Source organism: Seriola dumerili, unplaced genomic scaffold (assembly GCF_002260705.1).
Source record: "Seriola dumerili isolate Sdu_G_001 unplaced genomic scaffold, Sdu_1.0 BDQW01000138.1, whole genome shotgun sequence".
NCBI classification, from domain to species: domain Eukaryota; kingdom Metazoa; phylum Chordata; class Actinopteri; order Carangiformes; family Carangidae; genus Seriola; species Seriola dumerili.
In genome coordinates, this window is record NW_019174393.1 from 15489511 (window position 1) to 15507907 (window position 18397).

The 18397-nt window shown below is 41.4% G+C and overlaps 1 protein-coding gene across 1 annotated transcript in view; it reads right to left on the reverse strand.

Annotated features, from left to right (window-relative positions):
* camk1d (calcium/calmodulin dependent protein kinase ID) overlaps positions 1–18397 on the reverse strand; it is a 61085-nt gene that overhangs the window by 4560 nt on the left and 38128 nt on the right. The window contains exons 4-7 of the mRNA XM_022749324.1: positions 9199–9337; positions 8592–8718; positions 4445–4520; positions 452–564 (exon numbers count right to left, since the gene is read on the reverse strand). Of these exons, the coding sequence (XP_022605045.1) occupies positions 452–564; positions 4445–4520; positions 8592–8718; positions 9199–9337 (455 nt within the window). The remainder of the gene's footprint in view (positions 1–451; positions 565–4444; positions 4521–8591; positions 8719–9198; positions 9338–18397) is intronic.

The window sequence follows — 18397 nt, forward strand, 5'->3', positions numbered from 1 at the left end:
AAAGTTGAAAAGACCTTGGATACCTGCACCAAGTTTCATGGAAATCCATCAGAAAGTTGTTGAGATATTTCAATCTAGATCCACGTCACTAGCATGACTAAAAACACTCTCTACCAGACTGACAACAATATGTAGTCTGGCTTTTCAAACACACAAGTTGGTTTTACTGCCAGGCTGTGCACATTAAAGTGTGGTTGAGTGACCCTGCACACAACACAAACACCCACAACACACACACACACACACACACACACACACACACACACACACACACACACACACACACACACACACACACTAACACACACACAACATTCCCACATACATTCATTCCAGGCAGATGATGTCAGAGGCCGTGATGGAGGTGGTCTGTGTTCCATATGTGCCACATGTTGGACGAAGAAGGACAATTAGTCAAAGAAGAAGAAGGAGGAGGCGGAGGAAGACTCACCTGAGTCGGATATGTCGTCCCAGTACGGAGCGTCAAACTCGTAGTCGGCTTTCAGGATCTGCTCAAAGAGCTTGGAGTCGTTTTCGTCGTAGAACGGAGGATAACCACAGAGTCTGCACACAAAGTCATTTATTCAGTTTTTCATTCTTTTCATTCATTTATCCAGCTACTCATTCAGTCATTGATGCATTTATTAACACTTACACATTTCATTTGCTAAAAATCAAGTTTTTAGTAATTGATCTATTAGTCAATATATCATTCATTTATTGATTATTTATTACTGCATATTCTACGATCATATTGGTATAATATAATATAATATAATACCATATCATATATAAATGTTTATTTCAATTTGTTCTTTACAGTTTTTTTTTTTTTATCTGAATAAAGATTTAATGTGATTTTCATTACTGGGCAGTGTTCATAATATTTATTCCTCTGCCTGCTCTATCATGTTGTATCTACTGTGTGCAGCTTGTTTCCTCTTGTGCTGCTGTAATGTCTAATTCCTCCCCCTCGGATCAATAACGTAAAATAAAATTTTTAGGTTATTAAAATCTCATCTTGTCTTTTAACTCTGGCTCTGGGAAACTGTGATGGACACTTTTCATTATTTTCTGATTGATATTTCTGATTTCTGAGTGAAATCTGTATGCTGTATACTGTATACGGCAGAGGTGATGTTAGTCACAGCAGTGGTTCATGTGACAGCCCCTCCGCTCTCTGTGTTAGCAGTTGTTGTCTGTATCATTGTAATCAAGTGAACATGAGATTACTGGTTCCCAGTCTACACCAGTCTGAGTCTCCACAGCCACCTGAACCAACAGCAGAGCTGACCAAAAACATCATCTGCACCTCATTACTCAAGTTCTGGATGCACCAAGAGATTTTCATAGAAACTCATTAAAATGCCGTTCTCCATCAATACACACACACACACATACGCACACGCACACACACACACACACACACACACACACACACACACACACACACACACACACACAAAGAAAAACACCCCAGGAAAAAAGAAAGGGAGGAGAGTTCTGCCTGCCATGAGGATAGAAAGGTTTTCAATTTGTTTTTCTGGTGTCTCATTTAAAAACTCACCCCAAGCTCACCCTCCACTTCATTGAACACACACCCACACACAAACACACACACACACATGCACACACACAGACAAACCAGGAAGGACGGTACCACCTGGTGTGAAGGGATGCTTCTCTTTTATTTTCTACTTTCATGACTCAGACGTCACACACACACACACACACACACACACACACACACACACACACACACACACACAGCCACCACACACACACACACACACACACACACACACACACACACACAGAATCCTGAGTGATTATCATGGCTGATTACCTGATGTGATCTTTCCACCTGAGCAACAGCTAAAAGCTAACAAGGTCTGAGTCCCAGCGCTAATTGTGCTAATTGCCAGCAGGGAGCTGCTCTTTCTCTCCACGTGCGTGCGCACACACACACACACACACACACACACACACACACACAGTCACTTTCTCCATTGAACTCCTACTTTTATAGAAAAAGCTGAATTAATTTCACATGGTGGTTTACAGATATACAAAGGCACACACACGATGTGACACACACATTTACTTTATGTGACAGAAAAAGTGAGGGAGAGATGGAGAGAGAGAGGGTGAGAGACATTCATTTCAAACATTAGACACAAATCACAGACACACAAACATTTGTTAAGTCTGTGCGTGCCTTATACTCTCTGCCACATCCCACACTCTGCATCCCATTAACCTGCTGCTGACCTCTGACCCCTGATCTGACCTCATGCTCAAGATAGTAATGTGTGTATCAGGTGGAACACACACACACACACATAAATGGAGACAGATGGAGAAACACTCACACCTTAAAATAATTAAAGCGGTGGCTTCAGGTGTCAACAGTGTGGAACACACTTTAGGGGTCATGCTCTACACACACACACACACACACACACACACACACACACACACACACACACACCCACCCACCCACCCACATGTAAGTGGGCAGGACACGCACGCACAATGACCCGTAACATTGTACACATTCCACACACACTCTAAAAGTACTTCATGCACATCACAGTAACACATATATTATTACTAACACATATACACATTATTGTGGATTTCTAGCATGTGCACACACACACACACATACTGCAAGTGAATGTATGTGTGTGTGTGTGAAGGGGAGTGCAGGAGGTGGGGGTGACACAGCAGAAGAAAAACAAAGCAAAAAACAAAAAAAAAACAAAAGTGGAAAAGAAATCTACCCTGCAGCTCCATGTCCATACAAGGAAATTCAGCAGAGCTCCATCTGGCTCTGATGATGGCACACACACACACACATGCACACGCACGCACGCACGCACGCACACACTCACACACACACTCACACACACACACACACACACACACACACAAGCAAATACAAGCAGGGTAATATCAACAAACACTTGTCATCACAAGTGCTTCATGTTCAGTAACAGTGTAGAGTTAGTGCTACATGACCTTTGAGGGCTTCAGGGTCTGTACACACATTAGCATACATTAGCATTGCTATCTGTGCAGTTACTGGTACATGACAAATCAGTGCTATCAAGCTTGATGGAGAGAATGTGAAGGTGGTTTAAAGTGTGTCTAACCCTAACCCATGGCATAACTGTGTCTGACTCTTAGATTCAGCAGCTGTGGTGCTCTGACCAACTGCTAGGAAAGGAGAGGAAAGACTGAAAGGCAGAGCTGCTTCAATGGAGGTGCAAGTTCTGTAACACTGTACTTTTACACTGGTCAAAAAACCCACCAAGACCCGCAAACATCAGGCTTTAGTCGGCAATGGGAAAGGGTACAATCAGTATTCACTCCAGGTTCAAATGACTGCAGCAGTCACAAGTATTTATCGGCTCCGGGCCGATCGGCACTGATGTAAACACAACACCTGGGTGAACCGCTAATTTTCCTGCCCCTTTTCCTGCCCCTTTTCCTGCTGTAACATCTTTCAAAGCACAAACACTGTAAACACACCTGTCACCTGTCCAGCACGGTGCTGTTAAACCAGAAACGCCATGGCTACACTCCGCTCAGGGATGAAAGATTGAGCCGCAGCCCTGAAATAAGTTTTAAAAACACAATCGCTGATCAATGCGTCTCACACGGAGGCTCCGACACTTACAGGAGCACCAACCCGTGCATGAGACATGACAGCCCCTCTCAGTGTCCTCTCTGAACGGAAAGGCCTCAACTCGAATCTCACGTCTTTCAGAGCAAGTTACAGTTTAAGACTGAAATCTGGATGAATGTACGAACGCGGATAATTGTCCAGTCAAATGACACAAAACCAGTTTTCTTAAATTAAAGTTACTCTAATCAAAAATGTATTTATTGTATAAGTATAGCAGCATCTTACAACGTGCAGCACACATAAACACGTCCAAAAAAAGCAATAACCCAAAAAAAAGAAAGGAAAGAAAAGCTTGTTCAGTACAAAATATGACAATTATCAGACAGTTATCAATTTGCAGTGTCCCCAAATCAATTTTTTTTTATTAACAATGGATCAAATGACATGTGATGAACCAATGAGAATGAAAGTTGTCCTGTGTGGGTAGACATTTAAGCACTCAAGTCACAATCTCCACATTGAGTCAAACACAGGTTTGTCTGCAAGTCTTAAGTCTCTAGTCTGCCCATCTACTCATGTTAGTGACAATAATTACACAGTGATTACGGTAATAATATTATTGTAATGTAATGTAATTGTATTATGCGGCGAGGATCCACAATTCACAGTCTTAATGTCGTTCCCTGGTGAGAAACTATAAACTGAAATTGAAGTGATGTCAGTTTGAGAGCTTGGATAAAACCTGTACGGTGTGATGTCATACTTCCTGTACAGAGTGATGTCATAAAAAGAGGACGAGTTGGTACTTACAGGATGTAGGCAATCACTCCGATGGACCAGCAGTCCACTGCCTTACTGTACGGCTTCTGAGCGAGGACCTCTGGAGCTGAGAGCCAGAGAAAGAAGTGATCAGTTATTTTAGGTACATTCAGTTCTTACTACTAGTACTATGACTCCATTTTAAAGTAGCCTGGTTGTTGTTTAATGAAGCTTAAGTCTGGACTGTGTTTTCAGTAGCATTTCACTTTAGGGTCTAGTTAAAGCTGTATGTGGCTTTTACGTGAAAATGTAGCTGTTTATGAGCCTGAATACAGAGAAAGTATGCAGACTCTCAGTGTCTACCAAAATTAAAATCACATGGCAGTTTGGTTAATGGTGGGAAATTTTCTGTGGGAGGTACACGTTCATGTTCTGTACCTGAAATCAGAGAGATGACTATCAAACCCAAGACATGTCTGCCGTTCTCTCATGGTCTTTGTGAAGCTGACTGGCCTGACCTGCCTCTGCAGCTCATTACCGAGGCCCCGGACAGAGCAAATTACTGCTGACAATGAGCTCACCATCACATCACCTCGCACATACACACATAAGGCTGGCTCGAAATAGATTTGGCACACACACATACACACACACAGACATAGCAAGATATGAAGAAATACCACTCATATCTGGGGCAAAACATAAACTTTGCACACGTGTGGTGAATCAGAGAGCTGAAGTTTGTTTATAGGTCTGCTCTGACTCATTGTGAAGGTGTGTGTGTGTGTGTGTGTGTGTGTGTGTGTGTGTCCTTGTTGTGCTGGATTCAGAATTAGGACATTTTTACACGCTGAGGTCATTCTGTCTGGTGCTCACTACTTCAAAAAATAAGTTGGGTCAAGATGTTACTTAGGTTTAGAACTAATAGAAAGTAAATATATGTAATATTATTATAGCAGTAACCTGATATTTTTTTATTGTCATTTCCTGTAACTCATAAATACTCTAAATACTAATGAGTGAGTGTTTTGTATCCTGCATGCTCTTCAAATATGTCAAACACTGGCTGGGACTTCATAGACTCTGGATTTTTAGTTAATGAAGTTTGAGAGTCGGTTTCAGCCCATGATAATGACTCAGTTCTTCCTTTTTTATTTCCAAACAAGCTGCTGTTGCTGTTGATTGTGTTGTGTCTCGTTTTCATGAGCTTTCAGATGTTTGTCTCATTTTATTGTGGAAGAAAACAACAAAATCCAATAAGTCCTCCAATTTACTGTTGTTTTGGTGACAATAATAAGACCTGTATAGGAGCATACTAGCGGACCTTCATCGTCATAGTAACAACAATTATAAACTTTCGGTTAAAGGGGTTACATGTAAGAGTGTGTACTGGGTGAAAACCTATTGGGCCACTGTTTTTACTGGCCCTCTCTGTGTACCTGTCTACTACTGCGTCTGTGTTCCAGTACTGGGCTCACTGGCCAATCACAAACCTTCACATTGAAGTTAAATAAATCTAACCTCTGGATAGGGCAGTTATTTACATGTTGCCAATGCTGCATAGATTGGGTCACAAACCAAGAAACTTAAAGCCTCCAGTTTTTGTAAGAAAAAAAGTTACGTGTTGTCAGGGTTACTAGGCGATATTTTTTCATTGTCAGTGAAAACACGCATTGAGCAGTATTTTGTGAGGGCGGGCACAGTTGGTGACGCAAAGCAGAAATCCTCTGGAGACCAGACCGTCTTGTTTAGATTCGGCCGTAGTGGTCTATGACGGCTACGAAGGCCACACCTTTGAAGACTGCGTGCTTTGAAGGTGTGGCCTTCTGGGACACGCCTACTATCGCCTCTTGAAGTGTAAAGATGTTTTAAAAGAAGGGTCGGGCTGGGACTAGCTGATTAGCATGCTAACCTCAATAGATATCTCTGCAACACAATACATAGACGTCTTTGACGCAAAGTCAAAACTGGTATTTCTTTACATTCTGTTGATAATCTTAGTTAATTGTTTAATGTCTTAAATTAAAATACTTACATATAGAACCTTTAAAGTTGTGGGGATCAATCCTACACATAAACCAATAGATCAATATGTTATGAAAGGCATTGTGAAAGGCATTGTGTTTTTTCAGGATGATAAAAATCAACGACTGTTAAAACACTTTTTTGTTGAATAAACTGGTTGGACTGAGGTCGACCACTGTTACCCAGGAATTTATAGTTCTCTAGCGCCCATTTAATTTAAATTTAACACTTAGTTTTACTGCACTTCATGTCATGTCATCCAACTACTTTATCACTCATCACATACTTGCTGCAGATTGTCTGGATCTACTTTTGGTGTGTTAGTAGGATCAGTTCAGTTTGGTGAGCTGTTACAACACCGGCCTACTGAAGTAACTTTTGTGGAATGAAGTATGTCGTAAAAAAAAAAAAACGTGTCATTGCACACGCACATACTCATGCTAATTCTTCGGATCTGGTTTTCATTTGGTGAGTTCCAGGGTTATTTATACCTAAGTTATATTTAGACACAAATTGTCTGGAGTGGAAATACCCTGTGGTCAAGTAAACCTCTGCAGGAGAGCAAGAGGGGGGTCGACTGTGAAGGCCATAATGATGAAGGATAGATGGATGAGGAAAGTAAAGAGAGATGAGTGGAGAGAGTGGAGGAGAGTGACTGATGCTAGGGTATGAACATTTAAAGTCAAGTCCTGGGTGATTTGATTTTTGTGTGTGTGTGTATATGTGTGTGTGTGTGTGTGTGTTTGAGTAAATAGCACCTACAGTTTTATCAAAGTCAAATTTCAGAAGTATCAAACCAAAGGCAAAGCAGGCAGTGTGTGAGCAGCTGATGAAAATACAATAACTCCAGACTGTAATGTGTTACAGCTGGCCTGATGGGGGCGCTGCAAAATTAATTTCAAAACATTAAAATGAAAACAGTTATTCATGAATCTGCCTGTGTTTCTACAACAGATTTGTTTATGAGAGAGTTCGTACAATGTTTGTCAGAAACATGATCAGAGCAAACAGTCTGTTTGTGTTCCACCACAGAAGTTTGTGTACTGTCAACACTGAACATCTGTCTCTTACAACAACAACACACACTCACACACACACACACACACACACACACACACAGAAATGCTCAAACACACACAAGCAGCAGCACTCACATGTATACACAAATGTGCACATATTCACACAAAATATGAAATACTGTATATGCATATGCATTCACACATGTACAACATAACATATGCATGCACGACAACACACACACACACACACACACACACACACACACACACACACACACCTACACACAAAGCAGCGCTCTGTGTTGACTCTACAGAGGGGGGTTGTCTGTCAGGGAGTGATAAGCATGATTGGTGTGTGTGTTTGTAAGCTGTACACAGACTATCTGAGCACCACACACACACACACACACACACACACACACACACACACACACACACACACACACACAGGAAAACATAAATGGTGTCAGATGGAAATGACATGTGATTCACACCTGCACTAAAGACAGCTCAGTTCATATTCACATTTACCCTCACAACCTTTCCGAAACCAAATGATAAAAAAAAACGTAAGGAGCACATTAAGCAGTGTTTATCTGCTCTGATGTAAGGTGGCGAGCTACACCCATCCACCACAACATTAAAACAGGTAACTGGTTTGAATGCTGCGGCTGATCGGTGTATTGTCTACACTGTGTGGAAGCTGGTCCTGGACGCTATCAGAGGTTAGGCTAACATTAACAAGCTATGTTCAACTCTTCATTGGATTTGGAGAAGCAGGGTTACCCAAGATAACGTTACCATTTCCCAACATTGTGTAGTGAGAAACGACTTTTCGCTTGTAGCGATAAAAGTCAAACTTACGATTTCAAATTCTGAACAATGACATGGGAGTGTAACCTTTGTCTTGTTTGTCCAAGCATGTTAGCAAGGACGCTAAACAGGGTTGTGCTAAAATGGCATAAGTCTGATCTTAAATTTTTCCTCATTATACTTGTAATGGTAGAACTAAGTATACTGCAATAGAAGAAGAAAGCTGTTTCTTCTAGACGAATGTGATGTGATGTGTTTGGCCTCAGTCACTTCTCATGTACAGTGTACAGCCACCATGTGTATATACTGTATGAGACCCTTTTAAAGACTGACCAACTTACCCACGTATCCTGGGGTGCCACAGGCAGTGGACATGACGTCACCGCTGCCCTCCATCTTGGAAAGTCCGAAGTCGCTGATCATGATCTTTGACTCGTCTTGAGGATTAAAATACAACAAGTTCTCCGGCTGCAGAGAGGAGACAGACGGAGAGAAAGATTTCATGTCTGTGACTTTCAATGGTTTTAAAATTCACGGTTGTTTTGCTGAATAATTCGTTAACACAAGTCTCCTGTAGGAGACAAACCTGAGCAGATAATATGAATGTGATTATAAAAGAAAGTGTCAGACACCCTCTTTTCTTCCTCCTTTTACACCCAGCCGCTTTATGGAGGTTGCTCTAACCAATCCCCTCTCTTCCAACAGCCGGCACGCGCCACGCTGACCCACAATGCACTGCATGTGTTGGGCCACTGCCCTTATTGCTGCAGTAAATCACAGGCTGCCAAGTGAGAACAAACCACTTGTGTGCATTTAAAATCTGGGAGTGGAGAGTGAGAGTGTGTGTGTATGTGTGGTCAGGCCTCAGTGAAGAGGCAGGGAATGTGTATGCGTGTGCATGTGTGTGTGTGTGTGTGTGTGTGTGTGTGTGTGTGTGTGTTGCAGTACCTTCAGGTCTCGGTGTACGATGCCCATCCTGTGCAGGTAGTTAACAGCGTCCAGGACTTGTCGGATCAGCGTGCTCGCGTCCTTCTCCGTGTAGAAACCTTTTTCCACGATACGGTCGAACAGCTCGCCGCCGGACACCCTGCAGAATAGGAAGAAGTGCTTAGTGTGCGTGTCAGTGTGTGTGTGTGTACTGTGCACCGTCACACATACCAACACACACACACACACATACACACATGGCAGTAACTGGCAACAAGCAGGGAGGGTGCTGGGTTGAGATTTCTGGTAATTTATGAGCTGTAGATGTTTCCAGCCAAGAGTGTGTGGAAGCTGTGAGCCATGTGCTACCTCACACACACACACACACACACACACACACACACACACACACACACACACACACACACACACACAGATGCACATATTCCTGTAAAGTGCTTCCTTCCATCCTTCATACTAATTCCCAACTGGGCTTTTAAAAATTCTCTGATTTCTCTCTGACTGGAATCCAGTTCTATAATATTTCAAAATTAATCTTTGAACTTTATGAAATCTGTGGGGTTTTTTTTTCCATTTTTGATTCATGTTCTTTCCCGAGCAGCAGCAGCAGCAGCAGCAGCAGCAGCAAGAGAAAGCCTTAAGGATGACAGTGGAGCAATGGGAAGTTAGAGATGGGGAAGACTGTGAGCTTTAAACATGAGACTGTTTCACATTTTTATGATTCAGGTCCAAATCTTTCAGTGAGGCAAATCAACCTCCTTTGTGTTATCCTAAAATACTGAATGGATTTTGGAAATAAATGAAATGCCACCAATATCAGAGCAGCAAATTTTGAGAAAAATCTGATTCTCAGACTCAAAGTTTTTTTTTTGCAGCTTCTCTGTCAAAGAATTCATGAACCATTAAGTCAAAAATATAAAAAGAAAAAAATCTGAACATGTACTTTTCAAGGTTAAAAAAAAAAAAAAGTACAAATAAAAATGTTTGTTTAAGCCGACAGAATGAAATCAGCTGCGGCAGGAAGAAAAACAAAAGAAAGAAAAAAGCTCGCATTTGACCCAAGAAAAACATTGAAGTCAATCTGCAGGTTCTCCCTCTGGCAGATTCTTTCAGGAGTTAGTTTGATGTTTTATGACTCCAGACCACATGAAATAACTTGTTCAGGCGTATAGTGCATACAGTGTGTACAGATGAGAACAGGCTCATTACCTGCTGTACAGACGCATAGCTCCCCCTGCTGGAGGATCACCTCCTCTATCAGCTGAGACAACACAATCTAAAAATCTCCTGTGTAACTGTCACTGCAGCTGTTCACAAGTCAAGCTGTGGCAGTAGTGACTGTAATTTTACAAGTAATAATAATAGTAGTCAAAGTAACAGCAGCAGTGATGAACCTACCCTCTATATATACTGCTTGTGTATACTTTGTGCTTTCAAGAACATTAAAGGACTAACAAACACAAACACACAAGCACAAAAGTGCACCAGGGGGTCACAAACGTGCACATACAACACACAAGAATGCACAAGGGCAAACACACGCTCGCACACACACACATACACGCAGTTGCCCGGTGTATCTGTGGGGCATCGTCACGGCGACAGATCAGATTAGAGCCTGTGGAAGTTAAACTCTAATGAAGTTTCTGGAAAAAAAGAGATCAGAATTAATTGCTAATCCTCTCTCTCGCTCTTCAAAGAGGGCAGCGACTCGCTCGGTTTCAGAGGCTGTCGTGTCTGGGAATGACAAGAAAGGGCTAAACACGCACGCGCGCGCGCGCACACAGACACACACACACACATACATGGCAAAAAGGAGATCAGCCACCAGGCTGCATGGTTGCGTAAGCGTTTGCGTAAGGAGACCATGGCAATCAGACAGGAGCACCCACACAAGTACACACACACGCACACACACGTACACACACATAGACAAAAACATATAAAACAAATACACAAAAAGACTAGCATTAAAAAACACAAGACACACATATAACACATGTACACACACACAGACAGACACACACACACACACCAAAGCCGAACACACAGTGCACACAAAATTAACACAGTGTCACGCACATGTAAACACACACGCACGTACGCACGCACGCACGCGCACACACACACACACACACACACACAAACACACACACACACACACAGAGAGTCTGTGAAACGACTCTGAAAGTTGTCAGATTACCTACGTTCAGCTTTTCTCATTTGATATACTCTAAATAAAGTCACAGGACATCCAGCAGTGAGGAGGTCAAAGGTCACAGAAGCCTGGTCATTTTCATAATGTCTCAGGATGTGTTTGACATGATGATGATGATGTGTGAGTGAAATTTATGCACTTCCAATTTATGGACTGAAAAAATCCTGACATGTACACAACACATTACAATGAGTCGAACACAATCACCGCAGTGTGGCTGTACAGCTGTCAGCGATTGATTTGTCACTACAGAGTAAATGTATATATATATATATATATATATGGAGAGTAATCACCTCTTCACTTCAAAAACACATGCTACTAGAAACTCTGTAGGCGTCACACCCACAGTCCATCCACACACATCATTTATTTAGGCTGATCTGAGGACTGTGTCGCTGCGTACTGTGCTTTCAGAGGGTGGGCTCCAAAACCCCGCAGCTGCTTGGGTGTGGTTTCAACTGGACTCACAATATTGTGTTTACGCCGCCCTGAATCGACGCCACTGCGAGGCATGTCAACAAAATACCACATGTACCCGCANTGTATATATATATATATATATATATGGAGAGTAATCACCTCTTCACTTCAAAAACACATGCTACTAGAAACTCTGTAGGCGTCACACCCACAGTCCATCCACACACATCATTTATTTAGGCTGATCTGAGGACTGTGTCGCTGCGTACAGACTGTGCTTTCAGAGGGTGGGCTCCAAAACCCCGCAGCTGCTTGGGTGTGGTTTCAACTGGACTCACAATATTGTGTTTACGCCGCCCTGAATCGACGCCACTGCGAGGCATGTCAACAAAATACCACATGTACCCGCAGCATCATTTACACAGACTGAAAAAACACTTGATGAGGCTGAGTTCAGATGGAAACTGAACTGAACTAAACCTGCTGCTGTTTCTCAGCTCATAGATTCAACCTCAACGGCAACACTAATACAAAAACAAACCTCATTTGATATGACAAACTGGGGGAGTTTGTGTGTGTGTATGTGTGTGTGTGTGTGTGTGTGTGTGTGTGTGTGTGTGTGTGTGTGTTTGTGAACTAAAATTTAAAATGATATTACAAAATAAAAATAAAAAAAGAGTCATCATCAAAGAGTCATCGCTGTTTTTCAGGAACCAACATTCTTCTGGAGGAAACATTGCATCATCCCTTCTCCTTCCTCCCGCTCCACCATCTCTCTCCATCCATCTCTCCTCCATCAGCTGATCCGTTTAGAGGCAGGCATTCGTAACGCTCTCCCGAGGCGACAGTCGTGCATCATGGCTGACAGCGAGTCTTAATTTCAAGTGTCTGGTGTGTGTGTGTGTGTGTGTGTGTGTGTGATGCACGCTGTTCACCATGTCAGAGATGAAGAGCTGTTGCAGTCTTTGCAGGGTCAGACTAACTAATCACAGCAGAGCATCACAGATCTGACTGGAGCTATTGAGCTGCTGCGCTGATTAGTCGCCATCAAGGGAGGAAACCCCGCTGTTTCTGTGGCCGCACTGAGACTCCCGTTTGCCTCCTTTCATCCAGTCCATCTTTGTTTTGTTCACATAACCACTTCCTCAGATTACTGTGGAAACGGTCATGTAGACACTATCATTATACTAATTGCATTAAACTCCAAATCTGTGTAGACAGCTGGACAGTTATTAAGCAATAATGCAAAAATATTAGAAATAAAATAAAATAAATCTGATTTGGTAATTTGTTCTTGATTCGAATTTGTGTGTATGAGCTAACAAATACAGTGGACAACAATAAAACATTTCCATTTTCTGTTTCTTATTTTGTAGAAGTTCATCTGTGATGTTTTTATGTTTTGTGTGGACTGCAAAAAGAGCAGCTGACGCTCTAATAAAATCATAGATCATAGAATTAATAAAGATGACCAGTAGGTTACCTCACATCCTCACAGACATGAATCAAATTATAAAACAAACTAAGGAAAATACTATGAACCATGTAAACGCTGTAATGAATGTCTTCTTTAACAAGGTTATGCAAAGTAATCGTGTAATGTGTGCATATAAACACAGCATTTTTATTTATAAATATCACAATATCACAAATGTTTAGGGACTGAATGTTAAAATCCCTGATTTTATTTATTTTATTATTATTTCCATCATTGTCCCTGGTGTTTAAAGGTCCCATATAGTATAAAGGTAGATGTCCATGTGTTGTTTGATTATAAAGCAGGTCTAGGTTCTATATTAATACTGTGAAAGTATCAAAGCGCTCAGTCCACAGAGAAATGCACACAGCCTGTATTCAGAAACTGAGCCTGAAAACCAGCCATCTGGACTTCTGTAACTTTGTGATGTCCCAAGCAGTCATCGCCATCAGCCATGCCCCAAGCCCCGCCCACCTGGACCCACCATCCAACCTTGCAGGATTTGGTTTCTCTGAGTGTTTACCTGAAATCTGATATATTTTTATTTGATCACTCAGAAAACAGTCAGCCAATGAGAAGAGAGGCTCAGAGCCTCCTCTCTTCTGATTGGCTCACCAACCTGTTGTTACTAGATTTCCAGAGAGAAGCCTGAGAGACAAGATGGAAAACTACATAGAGTTTGTTTTTGGTTCTTAAAACCACAAATATATTTTCTTATGATCAACACTTCAAATAAAACACATAGTGGACCTTTAACCTTATCTGGACAGTGTCTGCGATTTAAAAAATAATAGAAAATAGGAAGTAATAAACAATAATGAACTACAAAAAGTAATCAAAAAATAGAAAAATCAACACAAACACAAGATTAAATGGAGCGTACAATAAATGTAGTCTACTTGACGACAAGTTAGGTACTGGCAATATGGCTGAAATGAGAATCAATGGGCCAGGCTTCGGGCATGGCTGAGAGCAATGACTGCTTTATTGTGACATCACAAAGTTACAGAAGTCTTGATGGCTCATTTTAAGCCTCAGTTTCTGAATACAGGCTGTGTGCATTTCTCTGTGGACTGAGCGCTTTGATACTTTCACAGTATTAACATAGAGCCTAGACCTGCTTTATAATCAAACAACACATGGACATCTACCTTTATACTATATGGGACCTTTAACCCCAGAGTACTACACCACACCAGTGTTTTCACATAGTGCATCTGATTTGACCTCTAGTCAGGCTGAAGTATGATGTCATAAAACAATAAAAACCAGTAAAAAAAGTGTGCAACAGAACTACCAGGATAGCGAGGGAGTGCAGTTTATGCCTTACTACTTTCTTATAGATTTTTTCAAAGCCAGTTTGTCTCTCTACTGTATGTGTTTCATATTTTATTAACATGCAATTCACAGCACAAACAATATCAATATAAAGCCCACATTGCACTCGGTTGCATCGATTTTCATAGCGGCGCGGACTGATTGCCTCCCTGCGGTCGAGGTTACGTAAGACAAGCTGTGATGAACGGGAATGAAAGAAACGCTGTCAGACAGCATCGATCCACCACACTGCAATTACACAGAAAATATTCAAAATCCTTTCTCCTAAATGAGATTTCTGTCTGTTGGAAAAAAAGAACTGACATCTCAATAAAATGCAAATAATTATAACAAATTACATTTATTACAGGGGTGGTTGGAACAAATTCATGTAGCAGAGAGATCGACTTTCTGGAGGAAAGAGAGTTTGTGCTCCTTCAAAAACAGTTTTTGCTGGAGCTTTTTTTTTCAAGATAAGATGGACACAAATGCTTTATGTAAAAACAGATCAGTTGTATAGTGATGAAGCTGCTTAAGGAAGAACAGCCTGCAGCAATGAGGACAGATAAAAGGGAGACTGAAATACTCTGATGTTTTTACACTGACTCTACATATTTCTCACATTTTTCTCCAAAGTAAAACACGTCCGTCTGTAATTCTGTCTGTTGTTAACATGTACGAGCTTAAAACAAAACTATCAGCACACGGTAGTAAAAAGAAGCACAAAAAAAATACAAATTACAACATTAATAAGCCTTACTATTTACATTAGTAAGGCTGATAGGGTCTGGATGTTGCTTTTAGATTATTTAGAAGCCAGACTTAACAAGTTGCTGCTTGATTAAAGCTGCATTAAGTAGGCCTGAACAATATCCAAATCACAGGAGCTGCAATTTTTTTTGGATAAAGGTAAAATGTGTCACAACAGACCATAAATGAAGCGCTGTGGTGCAACAGCGATGCTAAAAAATCCTATCCTTCACTTGTAAATTTGTTTGGTACAAGCCCTAACGAGAATCTCTTCTTCATCATTTTTATATATTTTTTTCAGTGTAAATGAAATGCAAAAATTACCATTCCAACTGAAATCATGACCTGTATCGAAAATCTTTTCTGCGTATCATTCAGCCTAAGCGTTACGTATATATGTTTTGGGGCAGTAGAAATAGCTGAAATTACAATATCTGACATATTATCACCTTACAAGGTTGTTACGGTGAACATGTGAGCAAACAGACTGAACAGTTTCTTACTTACACATCCAGCAGTTTTAATTTTAAAACGCATCTCTTTTGCTACGTTTACTCCTGGTGTCCACACTACTCCGGAGTTTTCGAGCCCCTAAAACTGAGACCTTTGGAAACAATGACTGACAATGATACCCACGTTCGCCCTCTAATTGGGTCTCATCAGCCTGGACTACCAGTGGTGAATACAACATGGATAATGAATTACAAGTGTTACTGACGTGTAACAATGTGGACAATGTGCTTCCCGTTTGCACGTGAACGGTCACGTGATATGTGTTTTTCACATTACACAGGCATCCGATCCATTGTTAATCTAAACACATGGTTCAATTCAGCTGTTTGTTCATTCAAGGAAGGAAGAATTGGTGTTTGGAATGAGAAAGTTCAATGTTAATGGCAAATTTCAATAACATTTGCACCATATTGTTGTAAAATGGTTACAGCTCCATTATCTACGTACATAGCAATGAGTGTATGTATGTAACTAACTTACTGCCCAAATGCAAAATGAGGTTTCCCTCTGGTGATGTCTGTATTCAGACGTCTGTATTCTTCACTTTGTTTTATCTTCAGACAGTGTGAAACATGTCTGACATTAAAATATGATGAAGACAAACAGTATCTTGTTTTTTCTGTGAGTTGTTAAGTTGTTGACATGTTTATTAAATTCAACCCGGTGGATAGAAACGCAGCTACTTCACATTTTATGTTTGGGGGCATTTCAAAACCACCATTTTTCAAGGTTGCTCTAAAATGTAATAACCCAGATGTAACCTTTGACCCTGTAACTATGGCAACTCACCCATATTCAATGAGCAGATGGTAAGAGAGAGGGAAAATGGAAGTGAGCAGGAGGTGGTGGCAACGGAAATAAGGTGTGAGAGCGGAGAAAGCAATGACGCGAGCGAAGCAGAGGGCAGAGACTGTGAGAGAGGAGAGACAAAAGATGCAGGGATGGAGGAAGGTGTGGAGGAGGACGGAGGAGCAGAGGTGAGGTCCTCGCTCTTACTGTCTCTCACTGCCGCCCCGTGCTAGAATTTGAGACATCATTCACTGCTGGTAGAAAATGCTGTTAAAGAACTAAAATAAAACAACAGCTTGGACAATGAAAACCTCTCGGGACAATTAGCAGTAAACGTAACAAACAGCCGACCAGGGAACAGTAATACTCTGTGAACTGGTTTAGTCATGACAACAGGAAACTCAATCAAAAGGTTAACACTGTAGGTAAACAGCTTAATCAGAGTAAGACCTCTGACTGGAGTCTGGCCAACGGGCAGCTTTCAGGCTGTGTAACTTCTCAGCAGGTGGGTTGAAGGAACTTCAGCTCTGAGAAAAGCTGAATGTGTTTCTTTGTTTACCGTTTGTCTGCCTGAAAAGAGCTGAGCAGACCTGATGAAGTCATTTATTTCCATTGCGCTAGCTTGTTAGCTACGTAGCCATGGACGAGAGATGAAAATTAGCCTCAAAAAAAGTAAAATTTAACTTCAGTATGTAACACTGGATGGTGATGATATCACATTCTTTCTCTTAATAATGAAAACTTTAATTACTAAACAATTAACTACCAATTGCTCAATATAGTGCTGCAGGAATAAGTCCTAAAACCAGGAAATTAATTTGGATGCACACCTTTACAAAATCCAGGAGTAGATCACAGAGTAGTTTTTATGTTGATTAGATGTTGGACGGATTAATAAGTAAAAGCATTTTCTGTAGTTCATGAAATCTTTTAAGATTCTTGCTGCGTGGTCTTTGCAGTGAAGATTCCTCCTCAAGACGTTTTTCCCTTTTTCCAAAAGCAACACAGTTTGTTTGGAGCGAATACAAGCGCGTGGAAGAAATATCCAAAGCTGCAACCTACACTCCTGTGTGTCCTCATTATTGAAGCATCCACAGAGCCTCGTGGATTAGCTGTTTAATGCCATTTAAAAGCAACACGTCAGCCTCGACCTAAGAGTTCATTCTTTACAGTATCTCATGAGAGATCGTGTGTTTTTTTGTATTTTGGCCAGAGTTGGTGTAGAAACAGAAAGACTTGAACACATGCAGCAGGTGAACAGATAATCCGCGGACACCGGGTTGTAAACACAGCCGCTGTTGTGTAATCCACAGCCGCGACTTCCAACCTGGACTTGACTTGAAATTTTTCCAGTGTGAATGCCAAGCTTCCAGATCCAACTTCTCCTCTTACATAAGCAGCAGTAACCTTGCAGAGGAGGTTAGTGGGGCACCCATGGGTGAACCATGGGCGATCCTACTTCCCTCTATTGCTGACCATCAAAGCAGAGATGGTACTGATGTAACAGAGGGCTTGGAGCTGCGTGGTGTGTGCGAGCGTGTGGGAGGACGGGTGGGCTTTTTGTGTGTGTGTGTGTGTGTGTGTGTGTTAGTGTGTGAAATGTTTTTGTCATCTCAGTGTAGCTGTCATTGAAGTGAAAAGTGTGTGTGTGTATGTGTGTGTATGTGTGTGTGTGTGTGTGTGTGCATGTGTGTGTATGTGTGTGCATGTGT